At 42.0% G+C, this 10037-nt stretch overlaps 1 protein-coding gene across 1 annotated transcript; it reads right to left on the bottom strand.

The window, feature by feature from the left end:
- Positions 1 to 2907: 2907 nt before the first annotated feature.
- Positions 2908 to 8281, bottom strand: znf414 (zinc finger protein 414). The gene is made up of 5 exons (XM_031292764.2): positions 8130 to 8281; positions 7779 to 7889; positions 6588 to 6693; positions 5878 to 6419; positions 2908 to 3437 (listed from the first exon to the last, which is right to left on the bottom strand). The coding sequence occupies exons 1-5, from the start codon at positions 8179 to 8181 to the stop codon at positions 3268 to 3270; spliced, it is 981 nt and encodes a 326-aa protein (XP_031148624.1). The 5' UTR covers positions 8182 to 8281; the 3' UTR covers positions 2908 to 3267.
- Between the last annotated feature and the right edge of the window lie 1756 nt (positions 8282 to 10037).

Raw genomic sequence — 10037 nt, 5'->3', positions numbered from 1 at the left:
TAAAAATGTACAACTGTTGACACATTTTCCAACATTTTTGTCCCTTTTTTAAAGCACTTTTTTCGATGCCATTTTTCACCAACAACTTACCACTAGTTTTACGCTTTATTTTTGGAATTCATGGTCAATACATTTCATTTATAGGAAATTATACCTAATTTTGAAATGAATTATTTTGACTAATATTACACGAACTTATGTTGATGGATAATCACAGGCGTGTATGTCAAAGTTTAGTCAGGTTTTAAATCCATTTTGATGATGAAAATTGAATACCCAAAATTCAATTAAAAGTAGTGATCAAGTACTTGCAATTGTACTTAACGTTTGAGAACGGGTCAAACTTGACCCGAGAGCAACACAAGGATTAAGGGATAGGACAATGTCTCTTAGTGTCAGTGAAGCCCATCATTAGACTAACCGTGAACCAGTACTGTGTATCCAAAGCCTGATATATCTTCTTCCTCGGCAGCTGGATTGTCACGATATCACATACCGGTATTACACAAAATTCATCTTGGTCAGGCTTCAAGCAATGCGTTGCACATCCCGCCACACAGCAGCTTTAGGGCATTTTTCTGTTTACTAGCAGATAGAATCGACAAGGAGGCACCTTCACACAATACCAGTCAATGAAGAGCGGAAAGTTGTTTTCCCCTTGGTCCCCTTTGTCCCGTGGGCGCGGGACTTAAAAGCGCCCTCTCTTTTATCGGGCACGTCATCTGCTGCCCCATATACTCACTAGAGCAGGGGTTTTCAAACTTTTTGTGTGTGTGGACCACTATTTGTAATCAAGAATTTTCACAGACCACCGCAGAACTAAGAGATGTCTAAAAACAAGGACTAGTAGATTTAGGAATAGCTTCTTTCCCAAAGCAATAACAGTCTTAAATTATGAAGCTAAACTTCTTAAACTTTTTTAATGAGGCGGTTTGCACAGTTACTCAGCGCTTTATCACATTAGAATATTTATTATCCACTTAGTGTGAGGGCAAGTTGTGTTCTTATGCTTTTGTGTTATGGTTAGAATGTGCTTGCAGGAAAGACGAGAGGGTTTGGTATGAATGATGGGTGACGTATTCGGTGTGTGTGTGTGTGTGTGCAATGAATGTGTCGCAAGATGAGTTTTACATATATACTGTATGTTTTATAATGATGCACCTCACTAGAGTGGCTCTACAATCTCATTGTACGTAAATGCAATGACAATAAAGGCATTCATTCAGAATACACACAATAAAATGTCTACACACAGTCCTACCTGAATTAATCCACACCTCTTAATAGGCCTACTGGCACTAAAACTATAACTGGTCATCGCATCAGTACAACAGGCTCGTTAAAAGAAAGTTTACCGCACACCACGGCTGTCACATATTTCATTTATTTATTTACTCAAGTGCCTGAGGGCATAATCAGGCTCATTTGGACAACAGGCTTATTTCCATAACAATGGAGTATTAAATCTATACAGTAAAAAGAACACGTGGATTTGGCGATTTTAGGGTTAGGGCCGAGCGCCACTAGCCTATTTTAGTAATCACACAATAACTTGACAATTAAATTTAAATTGTATATCAATATAAATATTCTTAACTTTTATGGGAATTTCCTGGTAAAATGAAGGTTAAAAAAACTTATTTTATTTTGCTTTTCCACAGACCACCTGCAGTACCACAGTTTGGGAACAACTGCACTAGAGCACCAAATGTGGATAAATCCGCAGCTGAAATAGTCCAGCAAATTAAGTATTCGCCCTTGATTGAGCGACATTTGACTAAAAACTACAATGACCACCTGTTTTAGGAAATAACCTTTTCTGAAAAATGAAACTATATATTTGTGAGCTGTTTTTAAAGATGAACAGTGTAGTTGTTGTTTTTTAATGCAGAGACAAAAGAGTAATGACATGGGGGTGTTTGCCTGTCAATACCCAAATATTACAGACTGCAGTCTCCACTAGTTAAGGTATTTATCTTCAGTTTCAGGCCAAAACATTCATACACCATGATGAAGTCCTCTGTAATATAGTCAAGTAAGAGCGGTTCACCTGGTGTCTGCAACTGTTGACAGATTCAATGGTTTCCGTACTAAATTCTACAGTTCAAATATCTGACAGCAACAACCTCCAACGGCTCGCCATTTGCCGTAACGTAACAAACTAGAATGAATGACAATAAGTCCACAACATGGCATTAAAAGAATAGTGGTAGTAGTAATGTACAATATCAAGGTAAGAAGGCTTCAAATGTGTAGAGGACATGTTACAGTGAGTGACCCAGCAGTCTGATATTTATTGAAAAGCCATTGTGTGTGCCTAGAAGCAACAGGCAAAAACTCATTTCTTCAGTGCCTTGTGGAAATGTTTAAGATCACTACGAAATAATCAAGTTAATAACTCACTGCTGCAGGCATATCGCTCAGAATAAAAAAGGTGTATTATACATAAACCCTTGACAGAAACACAAGATGATAGTGCGTTCCATTTGTACTTGGAAGACGGAATTTCTTAAGTTCTAAGTCGGAAACACGCCCCCTAAAGACGGATTTTAGAGTTGGAAAGACGGGGAACCTTACAGCACCCCGAGCAAGCCAAGCTCAAAATCCAACATCACTGCTCCGTGCATGGTACAGATCCTTGCAAAAAAATTGTTTATCGGTGTTTTTTTTGCCCCCAACAGCGCCTTCCAGGCAGCGCTGCCTGGAAGGCGCTAGGATTAGGCACTGGTTATGGTCAGGGCTAGGGTTAAGGTTAAGGTTAGGGTTAGGTGCCTTGAAGGCAGCGGTCGCAGCGCTGCCTGGAAGGAGCTGTTGGGGGCAAAAAAATACCATCAAGCCAAAAAAAAAAAAAAAAAAAAATCACACAATAATCAATTACATTTTTTTAATGTTTTATATTTTTCAATGAAAATGAGAAAAATGATCATTCCCTCCAATATCGTGAATCATATCGCAATCCAGTGTTTCCTCTCTGTTGATTTGACCGTGGCGGCCCCCCACGGCAACATTTCTGCCCCCATATCAGAAATAGGGCTGCATTGTTAGAGTGCATATCGGAGAATTTTGGACAAGCGCGTCGCATTCTGACCTGCCCCCACTGCTAAAAAAAAAAAAAAATCCTAAAAAGGAAACACTGCAATCGCAATATCAGTCAAAAATAATCGCAATTAGGTATATTCCTCACATAGTGCAGCCCTAAAATGGAACATAAAGACAACATTTGCTTCCACAAAGCATCACTCCGTAAACGTGTCCTCCTGCTCCACGCTACGTGTTGTAGGCAGAGCTCCCGGCATCTTCTGCGGCTTTGTTACCGCTGTGTTTGGTGCTGATGTGGTGAGTCATTTCCTTGCGGTTGGTCACCACGTGGCCACACTGCACACATGTGTAGCGCCCTCTGGTGTGCTCCCAGAGGATGCGTCTGCTGCAGGCCAGACCTGATGGATGAAAGCACAAATGAATGTCTGAACAAAAGTGCTGCATACACCAATTTCAAATTCAAAAATGTTGTTTTTCCCGTGACCTACACATTGGCAAGTGATAACGAAGCCCATTTTACTCCTATCCCACGGAGCTCAACAGTGTGGTTCTGGAAGTGAAAATCCAATTTTCTCCATGAGGATATTTAACGTCTAATCGAGCCGAGGCTCCTGTAGAAGCCAGAAGTCTGTATGATATCAACCTTGTTTCAAAGAAAATCATGTTTTATTTGCAAACTTCTGGAGAAATACTACACTACCCACAATCCTAAGCGTAACAGCGACGTCTCCGATTGGCCTCTGATAATTGTTTCTTTTTTTGGGGCATTTTAGGCCTTTAATTCCACAGGACAGATGAAGACATGAAAGGGGAGAGAGAAGGGGGGAATGACATGCAGCAAAGGGCCGCAGGTCGGAGTCGAACCCGCGGCGTCGAGGAGTAAACCTCTATATATCAGTCCCTCCAGAAAAGCGCGATTATGCAATCGCATAATTCAATGCATAATCAGCCAAAGTCCGCATATTTATGCGGGGGCCGCATTTTTTTCAAATACGCCGCACTTTCGCCGCATAAATTGACGATTTCCGCGCAAAATATGCGGGGCTTGCATGATTTCATAATCCCCGCATTTTCGTTGCAAAAAAGTCACATATATCTTAGCAGAAAGTTGAAAAATGTTGCGTTTGCTTCACACAAGAGCAGCCATTTTTCCCTGTTGCCATGGGAACGTTATGAAGTGACGTAATTACGCGACGTGAACATCGAAAAGCTGCAAACCCCACGATGAAGCCATGATGAAACCACAGTTTTTGCAAGTTCTCGCAATTTCATCGCATAAAATTGCATAAATATCCCGCATATCCCATCGCATTTTTTAAGAAAACGTGCCGCAACAATCACAAAAAAACTTTTTTTTCTGGATGTGCACCTGCTGTACCAACTGAGCTAACCCAGCCACAGCCTCTGATAGTTTTTGTACACAGTCTTGTACCGTTGCCTTTTTTTTTCCCGTTTTTCAATATCGTCACCTTCCTAAAATAATGGCCTCAAAAAATATTTTTTTTCCTAAATCATCTCCTCATGGTGCTGGCCACCTCTGGTAAAATTGCCTAGATCCTCAGTTGAACAGGTCTTGTGATTCCACACCTTTAGTATAATGGCCTAAGTGCCTAAAAGCGTGTGACTTAGGCCATTTAGTTTTTTGCGTTTTCTGAAAAACCTGAAAAAAATGACTTAGACCATTATTTTAGGAAGGTGACGATATGTTGCTTTGCGCCGCATCAAATGTTTTATGGTCACGATTCATCTTCGAGCTGAAGGTTGGCTTGGTTCCAGACTTCAAACGCTTTGTAGAAAACATTTAACGAAACGTCAACGGAGATAATGAACGGGAAAAAACACTTCTGGAACCAGAGCAGTTCAAAGAGTGGACGGTCACCGTTGAGCTCTACGGTGTCGGAGCTTGTGTTAAAGAACAACCACAGAGTGACTGATGGTGTCCAAAGCTGCAAACGTCTCTGCTACTTCAGAAAAAGGCTTCTCTCAGTTTGACAGCTCAGAAAGTTTGGTTGCTGAACTCGGCGATCGGCACATCAGTGGGATAAGAAGAGAGGACGTTAACTGAGAATGGCCATGTACATTAGAGAGACATAATCATAAGTATGAGAGCATACATTTCTGCCTGATACCAAGTAGTCATATAATAAAAGTGATAGATTCACTTAATGACTATCATTCTCCAGCCACATCACCATTCAAATTAAATGTTGCATAAATATCAACCATGAAGTCAACAGCCCACAGTGACACACCACACCAAAAATGTACATTAATGTGTCAGGACATATATTTTATATCTAGGCTTTTTTGGACAACACAGTAATTATTTTACTGTAACATATTGCACAATAGCAGTGTTTTCCCTATAATTGTACAGGCCTGGCTCTTTTAAATGCCCCAAAAAACGGCTACTATCCGGTAGGTTTCCCCTGTGTTCAAGATCAAATATCAAATGTACAGTGCTATTTGCACATTAACACTGTACATTTGATCTTTTATATATTACTGTATATTTGTTTTTAATATATATGTTAAAGTCTGGATAATTTATGTTGTTTGTATATGTTGTTGTATATCTGGAGTTGTAACAAAAAAAATTTCCCCCTGGGATTATTAAAGTATTTCTGATTCTGATTATTCTGCAGCAGCCTAACACCATGAGTCCATGAAGGAGGCAGCTGTCTGACTTCAACAACTGTGATTGGTTTGACTGGGCTTGGGAGCGTTGCACAAACGCACAAGTATAAACCTCAGGCCACTTAAGTAGGATACAGCGAACGCTCCGCGTGGAGCCCCCGCAGAAGCATAAATGGGCCTTTAGTGTGAGGAAAGGCTCACCTTGACCCTTCTTCCAGACAACGGAGGCCCCAGGGGGAGAGCGAGGAGCTGATTCTGGAGCAGCGTGGACGGGCTCCGGAGACCTGGTCTGTGTCAGGTGCTGGCCCTGGGCATCAGGCGAGTCAGGAGCTGCTGCTGCTGGGCCGTCCAGGTTGGAGAATACAGGCAGATCGGAGGGTTCGCCCTTGATCGGAGGCTGGGGGTCGGCCTCTGTGAGCTGCGGGGGAGGGGAGGTCTCCGGGTTAGACAGGAAGGGGGGGCCGAGGAGAAGGAGGGCAGCAGGGTCTGGCTTCAGATCGGCAGCGGGGAAGGAAGCGTCTGGGTTTGGGGTTGGAGCGGGTGGTTGCTGGGGTGTGGACACGGAGTCCAGCAGCGGGGGCTTCTGGTCCACGGCAGCAAAGGACGCGTTGGGGTTGGTCGCAGCAGGCAGGGGGGCCGTCGGTTCGGTCGCCTTCGTTTTGCCCCGCGACATTTTGGAACAGGTGTGCAGGTGAGTCAAGAGGCCTCGGTAGGATCGCAACTTCGTGCGACAGCTCTCACACCTACGCGGAAGGAAGCAACATTACATTCCTCAAAAACTTTTTTTACAACTGAATACACAGTATGACACATTTTTATTAATAAATACACAGCACAACACATGTTTTTACTGATGAATACACTGTATCTCAGCAGAGAGTGCAAGGACAGTAAAACAAAGACCAACTCACAGGAAGAATATGTTGGGTTTGTGATGATGCCTCATATGTTCCATCAGTTTCTGCATGTTGGGGAAGGAACCACTGCATCCGACAGTGGAGCACAGCAAGACCTTTCCTAAAGGACGGGACACACAGCGTTTACCTGCTGGGGTGTCGTTTCTTCTCTCGTAACCCCCCGCCCCTCTCATCTCCAACCCAAATCACAACAAATCTAAAAATTAAAGCCAGATTGGACCTTAAAAACTTGTGCTATCTTTATTAGTTTTTTGTGTATTGCATTTCAGTGTTGTCCAGCAGAGGACACATAGCATGGAATATCCATGTCAAAATTAAAATATATTCTTTCAGTAATGTAATGTATAGTATTTTTTTAAAACAGGGTCAATGCACAATCAAACATTAACCTTGTATAAGAACAAGGAGAGGTGCATTGCACCAGGTTGTAGCACAATTGCTATTTTCCACCCCTAGTCCCTGGGCAGGTAAGGAAAAGAACAAATATCCAATGCAAGTGAAGTACAAAACATCAGAATAAACAATTTTACAAAACACATTCACACCCAATTTAAAATGGCTCACGTGCAGTTTAGTGTCCCAAATTATTTTCCAAAAACTGAGTGTCCCAAATGATGAGGGTCTTATTTGAGACAGGTTAAGGTTAGGGCTAAGGTTAGGGGTAGGGTAGCACAGGTGGTTTAGCAGGTTCATAATTAAGTACATTGTATAGGGAATTTGGGACAATAAACTGCACATTTACCATTTAAAATTATACAAATATGTGCAAAGTTGCATCAATAAAATTATAATGGACTCAAACGTTCCCACATCCTAAAACCAGTCCCCCACTCCTTCCCAACAAAATACTACCCCCCTCCCCCCAACACACACACAATAAGCTAACTAGCTCTCCTTGTGATGACACAGTCAATGTATGAATAAAAGGAAATTGTTGTGTTAGTATTTTACTTTACATTCACTTAAAAACAGGTAACGTATTCCAAACGCTACAGCCAACCCCTTCTCCCTTGGACAAACATTGGGAGTCATTTATCTACATTATAAGCGGAGGAAAGGTGAGCCTACAGAATTGTCAGTCTCCAAAATGTTGATGCATTTACCATGGAGTTGTTGGCGTTTCATTCAACAGCCCAATGACTGGTGAAATATCTTATTTACTTCCAGAACCGTGAGCTAAGTTACCTGGAAGAGACTGAGCTGGGATGTCATGGTCCTTGATGTGGCTTTCCAGAGCGGTCATGTCTGAGTACACCCGCTTACAGCCGTAAAACGAACACGGTATCCTCTTGTTTCCTAAAATGGACGAAACAAATCTTAACAAAACTCTGTGAATTTAACTATATAACGTTAGTTATGTGACAGCAATAGTGTGAACACCAGGAACTTAGCTAGCGACAGAACTCGAGCAGGTTAGCATGCTAGCTAGCTAACTGGCTAGCTTAGCTAGTCACGTAGCTAATGCTGATAAGCATAATGGGCTAAAAACGTAACGAGTTTGGCGTCTAACTACAAAGTTTCCGCTAAATTACAAACCTCCACTCCCAGAATCAGCTGTCTGCAACACTGTGCTGCCCGAAGACATCATTGTGCAGCACAGACACAGCTTGACAACAACAGACGATAGAGGAAGATCATAAACGGACTACAAGAACCATAATGCAGTGCGAAAAACACATAGCACGTACGCGTTACGTCATGGCAGTTGTTATGGTGCGTTCATGCTACCTAGGAATATTAGGGACCGCCCCCGTGATTACGTTGTTTTTCCCTTCTCTTAATCATAGACATTTAAAAAACTGGACCAACAGATGCCGTTGCTCTCATTGACATATATAAAGTGGACCAACAGATCCCGTTGCTCTGGACGGAGACCAGTGAAGGATATTTGAGGCACTTTTCCGGTGATGGCTGAGCGTTACTGCGCAGCCTCCAACTGAGAGAGACAACGTAAATATGACGTGAGCAAACTGTCTGAAAGTTTGAAGTCTTCTGGTAACTGTGCCAAGAGAAATCTCAATCATTCCGAATCTTGCAGATACAGGGAGCGTAGGTATATGTAAGGAGATAACATAGGCACAGGGTAATTATTGCTAACTAAAATGCTAGTTAACATTAGTAATTAAACTTAAACAGCTAATGTAAGTCAAAATTGCCTGCAAGCTTCTCCTGTACTATACGGTAATTCCTCTACTATACGACAGTAAGTCGCGTGGTTATGACACAATCGTTAGCCTATTTTTACAAAAACGTCTGCTACAGAGCCATAACGTGAGATACAAGGTAATGGAGCCTTTTATACATTGTCGTGTTTCTTTAGAAATAAACAATGGCCAATTAGAGTCTTTAAACGCTTCAGCTGTAAAGTTATTCACTGTCAAAGTGGCGCCAAAATGAATGGCAGTCAATGGAATGCTAACGGGAGGTGATAGCTTGTTAGCATCAAAATGGCGCCATAGGAGCTACGCGTTCCGAGGAGAAGCTTACCCCCTTGGTTGCTCTGGATGGAGACCAGTGAAGCACTTTTCCAGTGATGGCTGAGCGTTAATGTGCAGCCTCCAACTGAGAGAGACGAAATAAATGTGACGTGAGCAACCTGTCTGAAAGTTGTAAGTCTTCAGGTAGCTGTGCCAAGAGAAATCTCAATCATTCTGAATCTTGCAGAGACGTAGAACGTCTGCTACGGAGCCATAACGTGAGTACAAGGTAATGGAGCCTTTTATACATCATCGTGTTTCTTTAGAAATAAACAATGGTACAAGGTAATAAAGTCTTTAAACGCTTCAGATGTAAAGTGATTCGCTGTCAAAGTGACGTCAAAATGAATGGCAGTCAATGGAATGCTAATGGCGGGTGAGTGCTTGTTAGCATCAAAATGGCACCATAGGATCTACGCGTTGTGAGGAGAAGCTTACCCCCTTGGCAACCAGTAACCAGTAACATAGCTCAGGCACGGCGTTTGTGGTTCGACTGGTCATGTATGTTTTCCCAAGATGGTGATTATATATAATGGTATACCCGAAGGTAATGTCTTTATAAACTATCTTTTTAATAAACTGTCTGTACACTTACAAAGTTCTCAATGCTTCAGTTAACATTTAGGGACCCTCATTATGCTACCGTGGAAGTGTGATGCTATTTTGAGCTTTGTTAATGGTATAAAATAGTGATTTATTTTTACTCTACCAGTGCCCCAAATGCCTACCATTAAGCTAATCAGCGGTTCGCGCTAGCTTGTTTCAAGCTAGAGAAACATTCGATTAGCATGAAAACATATCCCAGAGAACGGTCGACTAGGTACACGTGTTATTAACCCCTAGGTTCATTTTGCGCCGGAATTGTCCTTTAATATCATCTGGGCAAAAGTCTAAAGATTTGCAAGCACTGTCTCTTTAAAATATTGAGCAAGGCAATCGTGTGAATATTACATCAAGTTAAATAACA

Source organism: Sander lucioperca, chromosome 3 (genome assembly GCF_008315115.2).
Source record: "Sander lucioperca isolate FBNREF2018 chromosome 3, SLUC_FBN_1.2, whole genome shotgun sequence".
Classification (NCBI taxonomy): domain Eukaryota; kingdom Metazoa; phylum Chordata; class Actinopteri; order Perciformes; family Percidae; genus Sander; species Sander lucioperca.
The sequence above is the reverse complement of the archived record's forward strand: the minus strand, read 5'-3'. Positions and strand labels throughout refer to the sequence as shown.